Source organism: Macrosteles quadrilineatus, unplaced genomic scaffold (genome assembly GCF_028750875.1).
Source record: "Macrosteles quadrilineatus isolate MER2022 unplaced genomic scaffold, UCM_ALF_1.0 Scaffold_1__1_contigs__length_201487025, whole genome shotgun sequence".
In the NCBI taxonomy this organism is placed as follows: domain Eukaryota; kingdom Metazoa; phylum Arthropoda; class Insecta; order Hemiptera; family Cicadellidae; genus Macrosteles; species Macrosteles quadrilineatus.
The window spans coordinates 165,664,368-165,685,999 of NW_026542594.1; the positions used below are offsets into that span (position 1 = coordinate 165,664,368).

The 21,632-nt window shown below is 33.8% G+C and overlaps 1 protein-coding gene across 1 annotated transcript in view; it reads left to right on the top strand.

Annotated features, from left to right (window-relative positions):
• The window catches only part of LOC128989051 (alpha-2Da adrenergic receptor), a 165,470-nt gene that overhangs the window by 132,081 nt on the left and 11,757 nt on the right, over nt 1-21,632 (top strand). Inside the window, exon 2 of the mRNA XM_054410909.1 lies at nt 9,371-11,421. Coding sequence (XP_054266884.1) covers nt 10,750-11,421 — 672 coding nt within the window. The 5' untranslated portion in view covers nt 9,371-10,749. The remainder of the gene's footprint in view (nt 1-9,370; nt 11,422-21,632) is intronic.

Sequence of the window (21,632 nt, forward strand, 5' to 3'; positions counted from 1 at the left end):
CGTCCTTCATTCAGATTTATTACAAATGCAATGACACGTTATTTCCTAATTGTTTGACTGATAATCATAAATTATAGCTTATTATTTGTTACAGAAGAGGTATATCAGGACCTGTTTGGTTATACTGAGAGCAGTTAGTAAGTAATATTACAGTGTACAACACAGAAGCTGGAATATAAGTAATATTAGAAATAGCCCTAAAATGTCTGACAATTTAATTTAAAATGTATATTGTGCATTTTAAACAGCAGTAATACTTTAATCAAGGTTATATTTGGAATTTTACTGTAGCTGGTAAAAGGCGTACATATATTGGAAATATATCTATGGTTGGCAAAAATTATAATTATACTTATCAGATTATTTATTATCTCCAGTTATGTTCAAAATATGGTTAGAATAAAAATAAAATATTTAGTTGTAATAACATGGAAAATGCATCAAATTCCCGAATAAAAAATATATATACCGGGTAAGGAAACAAAATTGATCTATGTTATCAGCGAACTGTTCAGCGATATGACGTCTGTAAGTGCAACCTCGTTGGAAGCCTACATAGTGGCATTGTCTTTTGTCATAGAACAGTGGTTGCCTGAACAAAATTATGTTATTGAGTCATTTGAAAAAGTAATGATTCATTAATTACAACTCAGCTGCAGTTCCGTGTATTCTCTCAATAAGGGCGACATGGAGAGTTTCCGTCGCGATTATTTGTTTGGATGATAAACAAAACTAATCAAAGTAAACAATAAAATTAACTAGTTTGGATGATAATTATGATCTAACCTCAACATTCGTGTAACCGAGCTGCCAGATATGTTAAAAGCAACATTAGTTGTCTGGTGACCGAACAAACTTTGTACGGACTGTCAGCTTCTTTTTGAACGCAGAAGCTGTCGTTCTAAAGTTAGTAACCCACCGCATGGTTGTGCTACGTGAATGAACTTATCCATGTCACCCAAATTAAAATAATGAACCGAACTACTGCCGCTGAGTTCCAATGACTGAATCATTACCTTATAAATACGAATCGAGAACAAACGTACGTTGCTCGGGCGACCACAATAATTCTCTGACTACAGATAATGGCAGTGTGTAGGCTTTCTAACGAGCCTAACCCCACCACCATCAGGCGACCTGTTGCTGAACAAGGCACAACAGAAAATAGATTGGTCATTTTGCCACACCCTGCATATTTTTATGTTAAATAATACTAGCTGCTTTACCCATGCTTTGCAACGGAGAGGACACTAAAAAGAAAATATTGATGTTTAAATCTGTTGTGTAAAATAGTTACACATCCACCATTGATTTCAGGAACACAATTTCATTGGACCTCTTAGTTTGAACAAATATCTTTCTTTCAAGCTAGGCTAAACTAACTTCAAACTAAAGTTCAAAGCTAACTTCAAAGAGGTCCTAGTACAAATTATATGAGGAGCTGTTGCATGTATAAACATACTGTAACATACGATTTAATTTTCAAATGATACGCTTACTTAAAAGTTTAGATACTTAAAAAAAACTTACATATAAAAAAGAAGTTGATGGTTAAAAAAGAATTGAACAACATAGGGTACTGTATTAAAGCAAAAGACAATTTATAATGATTTCACATAATATAGATAGGCCTATGCTGTACCCTACCTACCGAACTTTTGTCAGGAATCATTACCTAATTATGTTAATACCACAGTAAGCAAAAGTAAAATAACGGAAAACTTGTATTACATTTTGTAAGAAAGCCAACCCCTATTCTTTCGTGTGTGTTTTTACGCCAGTAGCATTTTTTTACGATTTGAAAGGAACGGGTACTCTCGTTTTTCAGGAGAAGGCCGCGTATAATGGCTCTGTGGCAGACGGAAGACAGACAAACAGACAGAAATTGAGAGGAGACTTGTTTCGGCTTCTTTTAATGTATAAAACGTAAAAATAACCTAAAAATTTATGATTCTGAGCAATGTGCAGACTAAACTCTAATTTTATTAATATAGATATTTCAATAACAATTAAACACGTTTTATTCACTCCCATGACAAGCCTAATATTACCATCTTTCGCCATCTGTTTTAGCTACTATTATTTCCATGTTTAAGACCCATATAACCTGATTGTCAAATCGTGTCCACTGCCTCGCCGATTTCACATCCATTTCCCGCGAAGGGAAAATGCATTGTTTTCAGTGAAATTGATTTACTCGACGTCCGTTATTGTTTTGTTTCAGCTAAATGGAAACTTCATTTGCCAGAACGTTTGTCGAAGCGGTATTAAATGGACAATCTGTGAGTGTTTCCTATTGCAAACATTGTTTGAAATAATAAGTGTATTATGGACTTCACCAATATTCCCAGTTGTCTTTAAAAATATCAAGGTATGAGTTCATGTTTTTAACCCAATGGTAACTTAGGTTATCTTATAAATTTTTAATGTTCATTATTTAGGAATTTTTGGTTCGGTTAAATTAATAAATCTGAGAAATCAATTTAATTAATTAGGTTTAATTTATCTATCTTTTTTCAATACTTATACGGTATTACGTAATACATATCACATACTGTAAACTGTCGCACATATTTATTGCAAATAAATATCTCTGTGAATATTATAATTGGGTTCCCGACGTAAGTTATTCATTAAAACGCTCTATTATTTAAGATATTGAACATATTAAAGATCGCTAAATAAATACCTGACACATTATAATAATAAACACATATTTTTTCTTTTCAAACTGATGGTGACTATAAATTCTCTAAGAAGTTATAGTTGTTAACTTTCAGAAAACAGTTATTGTTTTTTCTGTTCCTCCGAAGTCTACAAACAGTTCAATGTAAACATGCCAATCTTTAGTTTGATATTTTCCAAAGTCATTTGTATTACTTTGTGTTACTTATTATTTATTAGGACTATTTAAGTTCATTAAACATACATACTTTACTTTAGTAAATTTTGATTACTTAAGATATTGTTTTGGTAACTATTATATAGACGACGGTCTAAAACTAAATATGTAATAAATAAATACATTGCTTCCACTCATTGACAAATATTTTGCGATTTTTTCTTTATTTTATTTGTATTATTTAATAAGAAGTTGAAGTAATAATATCATCTTTCTCTATGTAATATTCACAAATAATGATTTTTTTCCTCGGTCCATTTTAAATATGTTCAGATACATTGCAATTATTGCTTGCTCAATCTCATTTGCAAAAACAATCTTTCTATTATATTGATGTTGAATATATATATGTTTTATAAGTAAAATTAAATGTAACAATAGTTCTAAAAACTAGTTTTACTATACAAAACAGGTGACTTTATTTTTGTTACAGTTCATATTTTAACATGCACCATTTAAAATAATAGTTTTTTACTGTTAACAAGGGGCTGTATACCTTTCTGTAAAGGAATCCTGATGCTAAATGAACAATAATAATTTGTATTATTGAGTTGTACAAACATCCAATTTTATTGTTTTGTTTTTATCATTGATGTTCGTGTATCTTAAGTGTTTTTAAGACCAGACAACCTTCTAAAGTGAAAGAAATTAACTTTTATGCTTAAAAATGGCATGATAGGTTTCGAAACCCGGCATCAAACAACTTCAGAATTACTTTGTCACTAAGATTGTGAAGTATTCGGGAAGATAATTAATATAAAACTATTTATATATGTAAATAAATCCATAGAATAACCACTCAACCATTTTTTTATGTATAATTAAATATGTTTCCTTTCTAAAAATAAAAAAGTAGTAACATAAGAATATAAAAAATCACAATAATCTTGCCATGCATTATACTAAGGGTGTATTTTCAATCAACAATTCAATACAGCACTGGTTTCAAATATATATTATAGCAGCACGAGTAATGTTCAACTAGTTAACATGTTCATTGAGTAATTCAATATAAACTGTTCCTTCAGCGAGGAACTGCTGGTGTTAAGTAAACTACAACATTGGCAAACGAACAACCAATTTGCATTTCGCGTTATAATGAAATTACTTCAAACTACATTCATTCCCTGTAGCCAAAACGCTATACATTGTAGTATACATTATTGCTATTACCTCACAGGTAATCAAGCTGGTCTAGTAATTAGAGCGTGGGACTTTGGTCCTTGAGGTCCCGGGTTCAAATCCTGCCAATTCAATATTATTTTTGTCCTAGAACGCTAGGCACGAGCCTGGGATTGTTTTTCACATTACTTCCGGCTAGACCTAGGTGTTGCGGCATTATCACTTAGATAAACTCCATTGGTGATTTGGCGGGATTTGAACCCGTTACCTCTTGGACCGAAGTCCCGGGCTCTAGCCACTAGACCAGCTCGCTCCCCAAATCACTAATGGATTTTATCTAAGTGATAATGCCGCAACCCCTAGGTCTAACACACATAGGTATGATCTCTAGGTCTGAAGTAATGTGAAAAAACAATTCCGGTCTTGTTTCTAGTGTCTTAGAACAAAAAAAATCCTCATAAACAATAAATAACAATGTTATTTAATTAAGTACAATTCACCATACACTGTCAAATAACATTCGAAATAATTTACACGCTGTATTCTCTACTGCATCGCATGCACCTGTTTCCACAGGTTACTAATGTATACAGACGGAATACAACGCAGTTTAATCAATTAAATGTGGTCACCAGTTTGCATAATTTACCATGAAACTCCCTTGTGTATGCTTGGCTCACTGTTATAGACTGTAACAATATTGCATGGTTTGTTTCTACACACTGCACACAGACCCCTGGGATTCGACCTAATAGTTATTGAGCTGGACATATACTAGACCTGTTGTTGATATGAATGCTACTAAATATAATGATATTATACCAAGTATAATATACAACGAAGGTAATTCATTCTAGTGTTGATACCCAAATTAAAATAACTTCATTATATTAAGTGGTGCTGGTTTAGTATTATGAATCAAAAAAGTTTTCTAAAAGCGCTTTAACTTATTCAGTGCTTTAACTTTAATTTGGAGCAGTTAGAGTTAAAATCAGGGAAAATGTGTATAACATTTTTAAGGGAGATTGAATTTCTTTTATAATTAAAAAACATATCTATATGTTTATAAGGAACATCTGTTACTTGCTACAACTTCAGATGACCGTTAAAGACCTTTTCCAGGCTGGAACGCAAAAGTCCATATACAGATTTTTAAAACTAAGTCAACTGTATACGTTTTACGGTTCTGCCTCCAATAACAGTCATAATATTGGATTATATTTTTTTATGAATGACAATATTAATATATTCTTAGTTTACACTTTTGATATGCTACGTGTTCTAGTATACATTTTTTAACGCCACCAAACCCAAGAAAAGAACGATCCACCTATCGTTCTTAGTATCCACTTTGGACCAAAGATGCTACTTTATTATTTAAATGTTTGTCAACAAACAATGAGACTATAAACTAATCAACGTATAATTGCGTTCGTGAAATTTTGCGGAAAAGGCTTATCAGGGACAAAGTTCGATGATCAACATGCAGCAAGTTTCTCACTAACAGATGAAGCGTCACATCGTGGTTTAAAACACGCCCTTGGAGTAGAGTGATTGCATTTTTAAAATACCTCTTACAGGGGAGTTTCACAACGAGTTTCAAGAGTATGGTAAGAGGATGAGCGCTGTCTTCCTCCCCTCTCCTCCGTGACACCCCCTCTCTCCCACAACAAACAAGGACCTTGATGATGGTGCACCGCAGTAGGTCAGAAGTTGTTAGACCAGAAAAAAACTGTGAATATTGAACTGAGGGAAAAGTTTGATTTATGACTCATTATACAAAAATTATGTATTAGGATATATTGTTGAGTATGTATGCATTATTATGATGTAATACTATTATAATAAGTTCTAGGAAGGAATTTAATTTGATGATGACTAAAGTGTCCTTATACTTTTTCATACTGAAAATATTGTTTTTAATTTTATCAAAAGTATTTATATTTTTACTTCGCATGGATAAAATATTTGTTACTTTACTTAGAAAAGGCGACCATAGGAATGTAGGAATTTTAAGTCAAGTTTGAATGGAGATGAGTGTCGGATGAGCGCGATCTTTTAGTCTTGTTAGTGACTAAGGCCGACATATTCCTTACACACAGCTGTTAAATAGCCGATACAGCCAATGGTAACTAAGGGACCTACAGTTTATAGTTGAATCCGAACCAAATTTTTGCCTCTTAATTAACGATTTGGTCTAATTATCAGGATAGTACTGCGGATAGTCAAAGTACTCACTAGTGTGGACGTTAATCCACACCGTTGAGTATCGCATCCACAGTGCAAAAATAAATTCTATAAATATCCACAATTTGTGACCCCCTGTAGCTAGATTACAGGATGACGCCAGCGTCCGAGTATTGCTTGTAAGTGTCATCTTGCAAATGAAACTTGCAATGCCGATCAAGATGCTATTTAACAGGTTGTTGTAAGATTTATTTTTAATGAGGACATTATTTACGAGTACTTTTGTGATTTGAACAATTTTAATTTCAATCCATATACAACTGACATATTTTTTATGCAATCTAGAATAACTATCATTTAGAAAGCGATTATTTTTCATCACAATCCAACAATCTCTCTACAAGTAAATGTGAATAGAAAATGCAACATTTATTCTTACATAATTAATAATATAACAATGCATAAACCATTTTAGCAATACGCAAATTAAAACATGAAAAACAGCAATTAAAATATGATCAGGGTCTATATATTAAATATATTTGATGGGGTGAACGAGTTATACATCTCTTAATGGATGAATCGGCTGGGAACTTGTATTTGCAGTTAAATATTTAGGTATTGATGAATATTTACAACAGTCACAAACCAATCCAAACATCAAAAGCAAACGTTTCGTATACATCTATCATGTAATTTGGCGTTATTGATGTTAGTTCCAAATGGTCGGACGTTCTCCGTTATATATTCGTATTTTATAGCTTTCCGATGTTTATCTGAGTACACATTACTTTAGGCCAGATGTAAAATCACGTAAACAGATGTTATTTGTTTATTTTTCATCGTTTGAGATTCTGACTTCGTATACATTTAGAGGGTTAATACTTCATTTTATTAATATTAAACACATTTATAACTTCCCTAGTTTCTAATAATTATTAAATTTGAAACTCTATTAGTAAACAATATTAAGGATAATAGATTGTCCATCATAATGTATTATATTTCATGATGTATAAGTCCCAACTTCTTCGGAAACTTTTCCCAGCTTGGTGATATTCGGTGGGTATTAAAATATTAATTAGTCATATCATTTCTGTTGATTGAAATCAAACGTCTTTACAATGGTATTCTATGTTATATGAAAATACAATTTTTATAAGTAGTTTACAAATGTAACTTTTTATTTTGATTTTGAATTAATCAACTATTCCTTAAGGAAATGCAAAACTTAAATCGAACTTTGAATTTTAGGTCTTTTTGGGTTTTTAAGTGGTAGGCTTTACGTTACACGTGTTCTGCTAATCTAAACCCGCTTAAAACTGTTAATAAAATAAACAAACTTTTAGTCATGTCAATACCGCAGTATTTTAAAGACTAATAAAGTCAATTTAGATTCTTTATTGATCATTAAACACAACTGTTAAATGGATCTTCTCATGCAACGTGGAATTAAATACAATGATCAAAAACAATACATGCAAATGCAGATTACTTTTACAAGAGTCAGAGAACTAGCCCATACAAAAGAATACATGATTATAAATGAAGAAGTAATGGAAACAATAAACATATACTAAGGTATTGAGTAAAATAAAAAAAGAGTTGAGAAAAACATAAAATACATGACAACATGGTAGGTCTGATCAAGCATTACAACATGTAAAGTATGATCTTTAAAACTCTTAATACAATTAATAAATAAACAGAACAGTAAAAGCTATCACAGGTACAGAGGTGTTCATAAAACCTAATAAATAGACTAATTTATACGTGCAGATATATCAGATTGGATAAAACTGAAAATTTGAAAGGTTTCAGTAAGAATGTTTTTCGATTTAAAATCAGAGAAAACAAATCAAACATTAATTTTTTATTGAGATGTCCAAAAGGGTGTATTGAAAATTTAATAAAAAATCATTTTTTTATATTTTTTATAGTATTAACTTACATTTTACGAACTAGTATTAGGTTCACATATCCACACAATACCTTAATTCAAACAAGTTTTTAAATTTCAACCACTTCCTAACCAACGCCTTTTTAAAGCTTATTTTATCCATTACAAGCTATTTTGGATTTATCAGATATTTTTAATGTACGTGAAATGTTACAGGATAAACCTTATAAATCTCATCAATAAAAGGCAAATAATCTTTAAAACAATTATAAAACTTCTCTTAATGAAGTATAGTCAGCGATCATGTAATAAATCACCCAAGCGTACCCTACGGTGACATGTATGTTCCGGCGGTGCCCTTTGTACGCAGAGTGCTGGATATTTCAACGTCCTGAGGAAAGTGCACAGGTACAATAGTGCCTCTCAAAAAAATCCAATGAAAGCTTTAGCGGCATGTAAGTGGAACTGGAGAGCTTTGTCAGGGCTTCGGCCAGATGTAAGTTGTGAATAGAACCTGTGTTGAAAATATTACACTTACTTTTCAACCTGGCAAAAGCTGGTTAGGGGCCAGTAACACTTCTCAACAACTGACCACTAACTACCATCCTAAGTGCCTATGTTTATACACGAACTATGAACTAAGTAGAAAACAAAAATATCCGTGGTTTGTCAACCTTACAATTGGCGTATTACTCTTCAATGTGGGATCTACAGGTTGAACTACCTGAGGGCACGAATTAGACAATATTAACAGCTATGTATATTAAAATGCAATTTATAAGATAAATTCGTGGGCTAAACAAGTGTGCAGTGATGACTGTGTATAATTTGTTTGAACGGTAGAATTATTACCGTGTTTGACTGTTGTTTCATTAAACTTTTTGTAATTTTTTATGTTACCCTTCGGATTACGCTGAACATATAAATTGGTTTAAATACCTGCTTCTAGTAATCCGATAGTCGCAATTACTGTCACGCAACTAGTTTCGACTTCATGAAAATAATCACTTCATCAGAAGGTCTTCGATCTACACATGGTACATTCAAACACAAATACGCACACGGACACGAACTTAGTGAAGTGATTATTTTGACATCCACTGGACGCCTGAGGATGACCTCTTCATGAAGTCGAAACTAGTTGCGTGACAGTAATTGTGACTATTGATTAATAGAAGCAGGTATTTAAACCAATTTAAACCTTTAGTGTTTATGGCCATTATGTTATTGTTTCTAACGAACGTTTGTTTCTGTTGCAGGAGATTGGACCGTGCGAGTGGAGACAGTGAGTTGTGCGTAGTGTGTGGTGCGTAGTGCGTGGTTCGTGGTGCGTAGTGAGCCCATCAGCTCGTCCTCATCATGTGCTACCCTACATATGTGGTATCCTACATTATCAGCCCCCGGGCGTCCCGTCCAGGAATTTAAATACCGCGCGCTCTCTTCCATAAGTCGGCAGAAAATTAAATATTTCCACGGCTCTGCATTCCCCGCCCGGCAACGCGTAATATGTGAGGAATATTGAGAGAAACACCAAGATATTTTATGGAATATTCCGACACCGGATATAAATCTAGCACTATTTAGTCTGAATAAGATAAATAGGAGCGATGTGTTAATAAATATTGTGTATATCGTTATGTATATAGTTATAGATTTATTAGTACCTAAGTCCTAGTAATATTCTGTAGATAGTCGAAGAAGTTTCCTAGCCGAAGCTTTGGGTTTTCCGATCTAAGTGTTAGAGGATAATTGTGTGTACGGTGTTTGTAATTGTTGCGTGTGATAATAAAAATATATTTCAGTTTACAATTTTTATACACGATTATATTTTTGTTTAAATTAACGTTTTCTCGTGGTCTATCAGATTTCGAGTTATCGGTTAAAACGGGTCTCGTGTAGTATCGAAAACTCATCGAAGCATTAACTTGAAAGGTTTAACAAGTTTTAACTCGACTTAAAGATTGTTAAACTTTAAGATTTGTTTTCTTTGGATGTTTATAGATAGGAGGATATGGAGCTGCTTGCTGTTTCCCTGCCCTCTACCGAAATACCCTTTCCTGTCCTCAAATACGATCATACTGTTCGTCGATATTTGCCTTTCTAACAATAAAGTGTAATCTAGTGGATGTCCATACATAATTAGTCTTGATTTTTGAAACTGTTTGCAATAAAATTTGTTTAGATTTTCCTTTTCATACTCGTCCGTTCTAAGTACGTATGTACATAGATTCAGATAACAGAGTTTTATTTATAAATATTCTCCTGTAAACTCTAGATTTTATGTATTACTATAATAAGATTATGAAAGAGTACAACAATCGATGCAAGATAGAAGTGTGAGTACAATCTGCAAGAAATACTGGAACACGCTTTAACAACGAAACTATCTGATTTATATACATATAAAAGGATATAAAAAAGCTTTTGGTTTTTTGTTGTTTGTTAACTGCGCACAAAAACATTACAAACACCCAGTGAAAAGCGTTTATGAACTAAAGCAATATGAGGAGTGAAGTACAATAATGGAAGTAGAGAATAGTTCAAAGTGTGCCTAAACCTCGAGAGAACTGTTCGGTAAAACGGGTTTTCCTAAAATACCAAAGGGAACAAACTAGGATTCTACGGACTATAAGCAGCTATGGAGTTTTTATCCCTGGAGGGACCGCCTTTGAATACGTCGGAGTATCTTTTAAAATTCGACGACGAATACGCAATTTTGGTGAACATTGAAGATTTACGTTTAGAAAACATCTCACTTGTAAACGGTACAAATGGCACGTACGATCCGAACAACACGTACATCATATTCCGCGAGGACTCTTTGTATCCGAGCGGGTATTCTATGGAGGCAATCATCCTGGCATCCATCGTAGTTACAATGCTGATGGTAGTGGTTGTGGTAGGGAATATGCTGGTCATCATCGCCATCGCCACCGAGAAGGCCCTCAAAAACATACAAAACTGGTTCATCGCGAGCCTAGCGGTCGCGGACTTCTTCCTCGGGTTGGTCATCATGCCGTTTTCGCTCGCCAACGAGCTGATGGGCTATTGGATATTCGGTTCGTTGTGGTGTGACATACACTCGGCCATGGATGTGCTGCTGTCTACCGCCTCCATCATGAACCTCTGCCTCATCTCCCTGGATAGGTACTGGTCCATCACCCAGGCCATCGACTACCTCAAGAAGCGCACCCCAGCCCGCGCCGCCATCATGATCACCCTCGTTTGGATCCTATCAGCTGTCATCTGCATACCTCCACTGCTAGGCTGGAAGGTCGAACGTCCTCCTGAAGAGTTTCCTAAATGTATGGTAAGTGACCTGCAATGCCACAATGCTTTTAAGTTACTAGAATTATTAAATATAAGTTGTTTTTTTCATTTAGTTGGAAGCAGAGCAAGAAGTTTAGTATTGCTTCTATAGTGTCGAAAAATGTACCTTTAATTTTAACTGTGTAATTAATTTTATAATAACTGAAAGAAAAATATTGTTGGTTGATTATTTTCCAAGTTTTTTACACGATGTACATATTTGACATTTAAGCTTATTTATTACATTAAAGCCTTTACTACACTTCCAAGGTAGTTTATATCTATAAAACGACAACAGGATGCATTACAAAACATACACCTGATACTACTGTTGACGAGAGTTTCTCGACAGGGTTAAAACTTTGCTCCCTTTAAGATCAATGTACTGCATTCAGTTTAATTTTTGAAGGAAATTCATGTGAGATTTTTTAGTTTTGAAAAATAAATGAAAATTCTATGCCAATATCCAAATGAATTTAGAATCAGAGAATCCACAATTCTAATGATTGATTAAAGAATTATACGTTATGACAAGTTATACTACATTATTATTTATAAATGATTATAATAAAGATGAAATTATAAATGGAAGTACATTTCATAAAATGTTTTCTGAAAAAATAAAATTATGTGGAACAGAAAAATGTTATGTCTACATATTCATAACGTTGATCACATGTTTGGTAAACTGACTACGAATCTCAATGATGCCTGATTACTAAAATAATTTGTATCTATCTTTCATTATGTAAAAATTAAGTGTCTGTAGTGTAGTTACCGTTTTGTTTGCTTAGAAGATTCTTACTAAACAATAGTTAGTGATCGTGATAATATCCAAATTATTTTGATACTATTGATAGTGTGATTAGAAGCAGCCCTTTTCTTAAGACTAGAGTTAGACTTCATATCAGGTATGCAGTACACATATATTATCTAAATATCTTTTAAACCTGAACATTGAACCCAGCAGACATTCTTGTTGACGGAAACGACTACTATTACAGGTTGAACTGAAGCAATCAACGGAATGTTGGTAATCGGGGCCTTGATTGTGCCTGGGAGTCATCAAACAGTGGTTCTGACCTCACCTCTGTCCCCTCACCTCCGAACAGGGGCCACAATCCTACCCTATACGTTCACATGGATATTGATTTTACTAAGTTGCAACTCATGACTATTAGAGACCAAAAGTAAGTGGGGTTGTAACCACTTTTTAGCACATTCAACCCATTCCTAAATCCTTTTATCGATCTCATTTCCAAAAAATACATAATAATTTGATCAACAAATACTTTCCTATATTCTTTTTGGCGGGTTTTAAAGGCAACAAACAAATCAAAAAAACGTATCAACACAACGGGGTTTTTCACGCTATTGAAAGTAAAAATATACCTAACTATACAATATGATATTTGTCTTAGGTAATAGCAATTTTAAAAAATAGTTCGAGAAATTGTAGAGGTTTGCAATTTTGCATAGCAGATGGGAGAGCGGGCTGATCTAGTATTAGAGCACGGGATTTCGGTATTTGAGGTTCCTGGCCAAAGTCCCGCCAAATTACCAATAGATTTTATCCCAGACTAGACAACACTATGTATAGTGTATGACAACCCAGACTAGACATACACCATCTTCCAGGTGTGGTGTCTATTGTCTGTGATTTTATCTAAATGATAATGCTTCACCCCTATTTGCAGTACACATCGATTGTCTTTAAATGGAAATATATTTTTAGCCTAAACACTGGACCAGGCAGATGTACTTTTTGACGGAAACGAAAACCATTAACAGGTGAAACTGAAGCATTCAACGGAATTACTAGGGTATAAATTCTGGTTGGGGGTTAGTTGAAATTACCTTAGGCTTGAAGAATTTTAAAAATATAAATCCTAGCTTGTGCCTAGTGTCCCAGGGAAATAAAATACTTAGCAAATATATTAATAGGTGTTTTAAAGTTTAAGTCTTTTTGCTAAGTGGAAACCTTTAAAAACACCCATTATGAATGTTGTTTAACTGTTGTGGAAAAATATTTTTTTACTTAATTTAACTCTAACTATGTTACGTATAGATATTTAACTTATGGAAGTGACATTAAAGTAGTTATATTATACCCTGGTTTGGTAAAATTACTTACGATAGTTCCATGTGGAGGATATGAGGTTAAAACAAGTCTGTCTTTTATATCGAAACCTAATTGAATATTAATAATAAATTACTAATTGTTTTACCCAGTTATTCTGTTAATAATCCAACAAATAATAAATGAGATAATATTTAAATCTTTACATTAAATTTATTTTAAATCTCCAGCATTCTATACTGAAAACAAGCTAGGTATATAACACTGGGTTCACTGCATATACCTGTAATCGATATATCTTTTCCTCAAACTCTATCTCTCTCGCTCTTTCCCTCTCCCCACCCCAGATAATGTCCTTAGTAACTGACTCTTAATCTAAACCAATGTATAATATACTTTGAAAACACATGCTTATAAACTGGTGTTACAGTGTCTTAACTTTTGTTTTTGTTTAAATCACAATAGCAACTAAACAAAAATCCTTTAAACGCTTTATCCAAACATATGTGGTCTTTAGTTGAGTGCAAATAGTAAAACCAAAGATTACATAAACCAAGTAAAACTCAACCACATCCTACCATGGAAATATGTAATGTAAAAGACTTTATAATGAAACAATTTTAGGCGTTCAATGAAATATGACCTAATAATAAACGTAGAAATATATATTTTTATATGTGTAAATTTATGTATGTTATTAATGAAATAAATTTGTGAGCGAAGCTCCTTGAAGTAAACCTGAAGTAAATAAAACTAGTAAATTAAAACAAAGGGTGTGTGGGTTTAGTTTTAGTCCGAAAACACTCAAACTCAGTATGATGTTTTGTTGTCATTACAATGGTTGTTTAAGTGATTAGATGCACACGAACAGATTAAAACGAAAGAATATGTAATAATTTAAGTCTTAGAGGTTTTTCTTCGTTTTATTTGTAAATATCAATTACAATTACAAATTACTTGCAAAAATTTGTTTTGAGACTTTTCGATTTATTTTTCAGACATACACAAACTCTATTCGAAAGAGAACATAAACTTATCTTAGTTATATTGATGATACCTACTAAATTAGTAACGATAAATTAACACTAAACCCTGAGTACGTACAACACTTTCTATAGTTGTACTGCCTGCTACTTCTTGCTATAGTACTACAAACACTTTTAAGAAAGCTTAAAAAAATGTTTCCCCTTTATATTGAAACATATGACAGTACTAAATGGGCATTTAATTACCAATTTAATTGGAGTATTAAGAGACGGTTATATGGCCAAAAGCACTGATTAGAAACTGTAAAATATGCATTAGCAATAATCTGTCATTAGCCTAAATGAAGCAATTAACATCTCATATTGACCCTATGTGATTAATGTGTCCCATCGACCTATTACTTATTTCAGATCTATTACCTATGCTATATTCATGTAAATAGTTCATCTATAAGGGGGTTTCTAGACCATCGTATTTTTGTTTCATTAAATAGCATTTTTACGGTTTGGTTGATAAAAATTTTCTAACAAGTCTAATTAGACCATCATTTAGTCAACTAAATTACAGATTTAAATAGAAAAACCAGTATTGGAATTTCTGTTGTATTTATTCCTATAATACTTTACATCCACCTACTTAATTAGAACTCGTTAATCAATACTTACTCATTTATATTTAATTATCTGTGTAATAATCATCATTTTGACGTTCAGTTAGTGGTTTTACAAAATCAATTTATTTGGAATGACTTGCTCTTCCCTGTTCAAAGGTGTTGATCGATGTACTGTTATTTGTGGAGTTATTAGTGCACAAAGTGGCAGTGAACATTTTCTCGAGTGCAGCAAAGGCACTTTGCGCTCGCGTTAAACATTATATTTTTCCCACAGTTATAAAGCATATAGATAATTAGTCCAACATTAAACAATCCTTTTAAGGTTAGGTTAAATCCAAGCGCTTAACGACAATAGAATGTTAATACGCAGCAACATGTTTATAGGCTAAGTAAGTCGTAGTACCAATAAACATATTACATTTTATTATTGCATATTACATTAAGGCCTTTTATACACTTTTAAGGTAGTTTATGTCCATGAAACGATAACAGGATGCATTACAAAACATACACCTGATACTACTGTCGACGGGAGTTTCTCAACAGGGTTAAAACTTTGCTCCCTTTAAGATCAATGTACTGCATTCAGTTTAATTTTTGGAGGAAATCCATGCAAGTTCTTGTAGTTTTGAAAAATTAACGAAAATTCTTTTCCAATATACAAATTATCTTAGTATCAGAGTCCACAATTCTTACGATTGATTAAAGAATAATACGTCATGACAGATTATACTATATTTTAAAATATAAATGATAGATTATGATAATGGTGAAATTAGGAATTTAAGTACGTTTTAGAAAAATCTTTCTGAAAAAAACATGTAGTTATGTCGAACAGAAAAATTGTATGTGCTTCCCTGTGCAAAGATTTTGATCCATCTACTATTATTTGTGAGGTTATTAGTGAACAAAGTGGCAGTGAAAATTTTCTCGAGTGCAGCAAAAGCACTTTGCGCTTGCGTTATACATTATATTTTTCCCACAGTTACTAAAGCATATAGATAATTAGTCAAACATTAAACAATCCGTTTAAGGTTAGGTTAAACCCAAGCGCTTAACGACAATAGAATGTTAACACGCAAAAACAGGTTTAAGTCGCAGTATCACTAAACAATATTGCAAGGTTGGAAACATTGCACCCGCAGATCCTAGTTGTAGTATCTTTAAGTTTTGCCAACTTGTTTCGAGCATACACGTATTACGTGAGTAATACAAGCACAATATTTTGTGTTGTTAGGTTGAAATAGTGCGGAAAAGTAAAATGAGTGTGGAAAAGTAAAATGAGTGCGGAAAAGTAAGTAAATGCAGGAACTGGCTACTTTGCGTCCTAAAATCAGTGCGAAAAATTGTGCAAGGTGACTGTAGGAAAAACCTTTACTCTAGTTTTATAAGTGTAAACATGTTGGCAAAATGTTCAAAATCGATCTGTTGGATACATGTCCGCGTGATCTAATGTCCAATAAATTATAGCCATATTAATTTCCCATTTAGCAGTGACCAATGTCGGTCTGATGAAATGAGCCAATCATGGTCATCGCCGGCGCCGCCGTTACCAGCAACGAGCTGACGACATCCACTCTATAATGGATCATTACCTGCCCTACTGTATTACACTATTAGTGTTATAACGTGAAACGTACTACATTTCACAAGAGTCACTATTACTTTAATACGACAATAAATAGTGAGGTAATACAGCGCCGCTGTGATTATACAGGGTGAGTTTTAAATGAGTTCCCCCCCTACTTTTTTCTACATTTATTAAGATATCAACTCCGGACAACGTCAGATTTTTTTCAAATGTAAAGGTAGGGTTGTGACCCATTATTTCAAACTAGAATTTTACGTTGATTACAATGCCGCAATTAGTTTAAAAAATCTTGATCCGTTCTAAAGTTACAAGGACTTTTAATAGCTTTATTTTTAGCCCATTTTAACATTGTGCATTTACAAACTAAGACCATAATCTCAAAATAGTGCTAGATAAAGATAAATATACACCACCATTCATTGTCGACCTATTTTCACTTGGTTATGATGGATGTATTTTTTTCGGTCGCCATCTTGGATCCGCCATTTTGAAATGTGATCAATTAATTTAAATATGAAGGTGGTGTTGTGACCCATCATTTTCAACTACTTTTTTATGCTGAACTCAATGCCGCAATCCGTTTTCGGTTATCAAGCTTTCTTGATGAAATATTAAAATTATCTTATTAAAAATTTCAATAATTCAAAAACCAAATATGCAAATGAAAACCCGATTGCGGCATTGAGTTCAGCGTAAAAAGTAGTTCAAGATAATGGGTCACAACACCACCTTCATATTTAAATTAATTTGTCACATTTCAAAATGGCGGATCTAGGATGGCGGCCGAAAAAATTACATCCGTCATAATCCAGTGAAAATAGGTCGACAATGAATGGTGGTGTATACTTATCTTTATCTAGCACTATTTTGAGATTATGGTCTTAGTTTGTAAATGCACAATGTTAAAATAAGCTAAAAATAAAGTTATAAAAAGTCCTTATAACTTTAGAAAGAATCAAGATTTTTAAAAACTAATTGCGGCATTTTAATCAGTGTAAAATTCATGTTTGAAATAATGGGTCACAACCCTACCTTTACATTTGAAAAAAAAACTTTGTATCCAATATGGCGGATCAAAGATGGCGGCCAAAATGTATACCTAGTCAAAATGAAGTACTTACTACTCTACAATGATCTGACGTGGTCCGGAGTTGATATCTTAAGAAATGTAGACAAAAGTAGGGGGGGAACTCATTTAAAACTCACCCTGTATAATTGAGAAACAACTTTTAAATCACTTTAAGTATAAGAAATTAAATCTAATATGAAAACTGTCGATATTAGGATATTAGTCAATGATGAAAAAGCTATATACGAAAATAAAATGATCTAATCGTACACTTGGGTATATAAATCACCCCCTCATACAAAATAATTCTCTATTAATTTTTAAATACAATTTTTATTTAGATCAGTTTCCACATCTTACAATTATTGAAATAATTATACGTTTAATTTATTTAACATGAATAAATACAACGTTATGGGTGTTGATACACGTCAATACGTTATGGGTAACCAGCACAACAAAAATAAAACCAAAGTTTTTTTTTTGTCGAGTAATATTTTATCGAACTAAGCAACACACACGTTTGCACATTGCCTAATGTCTAACATGAGTTCTGGTAGAAGGTCTACCTGCCACATTTCACCTGTTGATATTATCGTAATCAGAGAGCGTGCTGCGTGATCACATACGACACGTACACATTGTGCACAAATGCTATGTAATGTCGAGGCCTATGAATTTCCAGGCTTGTGTTTGTTGTAGCTACCTACCGCAAGGGCAACACCTTTACCCCACCTGTTGATACTATTGTGATCTGCGTACACCCATCCTATATGCGAAAGATAAGCATTTTTCCCACAGTTACCTGACAAAGTGGGCTTTCTTGTACTTTGTACTGATTATAGCACGCATAGTAGCTAATTTACTGTTGCATTTACTTAATTTTGCCACACTCATTTTACTTTTGCCACACCTATTTTCGCTGCACTCATTTTTTGCCACACTCCAATAGGTATTTCTACCAAACAACACTAAACAGTGTGCTTTTATTAGGCATGTAATACGTGTACGCTTGAAAATTAGTTGGCAAAACTTAAAGATACTGCGACTACTCTTAGCTAGTTCAGCGTTTCCCATTTTGTTCAACGTTTGGATTTAACCTAACCTAAAACTTTTTGTTTGTTTGACTAGCTATTTATTTCTATGATATTTAGTAACTTTAGGAAAACATCATGTGTAACTCGAGCGCAAAGTTCCACTTCGCACACTAGTTACACAAATAACTATATAATGTCGTGTACTGGTAAAGAAAGTTTTTTACTTTGACATTGTCGTTACCTACTGGATCTTACATTAAATGCATGTGGTTTATAATGCACTCTACTGGATATGTCATCACAGTCCTAATGTCCTCACGAAAAACGTTTCCGACCTCAAAGTGTTTGTTGCAGTTCCCTATAACTACATCAAATACACCCTTTTCACCAGAATTCTTTTTACCATTTAAATAAAGTTAATTCCAGAACTTTTTTTTTACCGGTGGGGATATTACACCACTCAACTTGTTATAATCATAGACAGAATACGAACATACCGGTTCTGTTACTACACGTGCACGTATGTGACATTTTGGACAAACATTGCATAATCGCTTGACTAAGGAAATATCAGGCCTCGCGTTTGTCATATAGTTAACTACTGCACTTGGTGAAACCGCGTTCCTTAACTCCCCCTGTTGGTGGTGTCGTGATCAGAGATCGTGTCACAAGAACCCATCTGACATGTATATGTGTAGGACAAACATTGCATAATGTCTTGACTAAGGAAATATCAGGCCTCGCGTTTGTCACATAGTTAACTACTGCACATGGTGAAACCACGTTCCTTAATTCCCCCTGTTGGTGGTGTCGTGATCAGAGACCATGCCACAAGAACACCTCTGACATGTATATGTGTAGGACAAACATTACATAATGTCTTGACTAAGGGAATTTCAGGCCTCGCGTTTGTCACATAGTTACCTACCGCACTCGGCGACACCGCGTGCCTTAACTCCACATGTTGATGGTGTCGTGATCAAAAACCGTGCCACAAGAACCCTTCTGACATGTATATGTGTAGGACAAACATTGCATAATGTCTTGACTAAAGAAATTTCAAGCCTCGCGTTTGTCAGATAGTTACCTATCGCACACGGCGACACCGCGTGCCTTAACTCCACCTGTTGATGGTGTCGTGATCAAAAACCGTGCCACAAGAACCCCTCTGACATGTATATGTGTAGGACAAACATTGCATAATGTCTTGAATAAAAAAATGTCAGGCCTCGCGTTTGTCACATACTTACCTACCACACACGGCGACACCTGTTGATGGTGTCGTGATCAGAGATCGTGCCACAAGAACACCTCTGACATGTATATGTGTAGGACAAACATTTCATAATCTCTTGACTAAGGAAATATCCGTTCTCGAGTTTGTTACAAAGTTACCTACCGCACACGGCGACACCGCGTGCCTTAACTCCACCTGTTGATTGTGTCGTGATCAGAGATCGTGCCACAAGAACCCTTCTGACATGTATATGTGAAGGACAAATATTGCAATGTGACGTGACCAGAAACATTTCCAGGAGTCTAGTTGTGCACCACAATCTGCGACACTGCACTTGCACCTGTTGATATTATCATGATCGGAGACCATGCTACGTAAACACATCAGCTGGGCAAACACATTGCACAATGTCGTCATATTTATGCATTTGGATCCATTCTATGACCACAAGCGGGTAACCACCTAACTCATTAGCTGATCATTTCACTGTTAAAAATTTTGCTTCGTGCGAACATATGACATAAGCTTGTTGTGTACAATAATTACTTGATTTTTGCCCTAATGTTGTGCCTTTGGTTGTGTTAAGTAATTTTTTCGTTAGCAATTCGTTTCTTAAATTTTACAGCCTCGATATAAATTTGCTTAATTGGAAACATACTACGCTATAAGATTCTAGATATTCATACTATTTTCAGTAAAACTATTTAATTCATTATCATAGATCAACTTGTTTTCCTAATGAGGTGCAATGAAATATTAAAGCAAGCCATACCTTGAATAGTATGGAATTGCTCTAGTAAATACAATCGACAGTCACTACTGAAACTATGGCCGTATTTGGGTGCAGCGCATATGCTAGAGATCAATAAACCCCCTTCTTAGCTGCACCTCTAACTTCCCATCGCTTCCCATCATCTACTATTACTAAAATACCCCCACCACAGCAATCTAGGCCAAGCAAATTTCCGTTTGCCTGATTTTACTTAGACATCCGATTGAGACATTTTATATTTTAGGGTCAAAAATGGGAAAACCCAATTTTTACCTATAAAACCCTGTTGCCATAGTCCGATCATGCTGGTTTGGAAACTTGTTCGAATAAACGTAGTTTTAACATTTTTTTCTCGAGTTGTCGTGTTAACTGATATATAATTAATATACAGAATTTGAATTTTAACGGATGGTGTTTTGGCCTCTGAGGACACCAAAACGAAAAAATAAGTCGGTACCGGGTCCAGGTCTTACCATGGGGACTACTGTAATAGCTTATTCCTAATATGGGAAATTCGTGAAACCTACGGAAATCATATCAAATACATACATGTGCTCCCTATATCTGTATCCAAACTTATTCAAAACAATAATCAATATACATTAGTTTTTTGTAGTTTAATACCTGGACTTGTCTTTATTATTGGGCTTATAATAAATTGTACTGGATAATGAAACAGATAGACAGTAACAAAGCTACACAATGCATCTCTCCTTAATCTACACTTGACCTTCTCTCATATTTGGGTTGAAATACGCACCTAGGTGGCGTCCCCACCTCAACTGGTAATTATAATAACTAAAACCTTGGAATGCATTATGTTTTT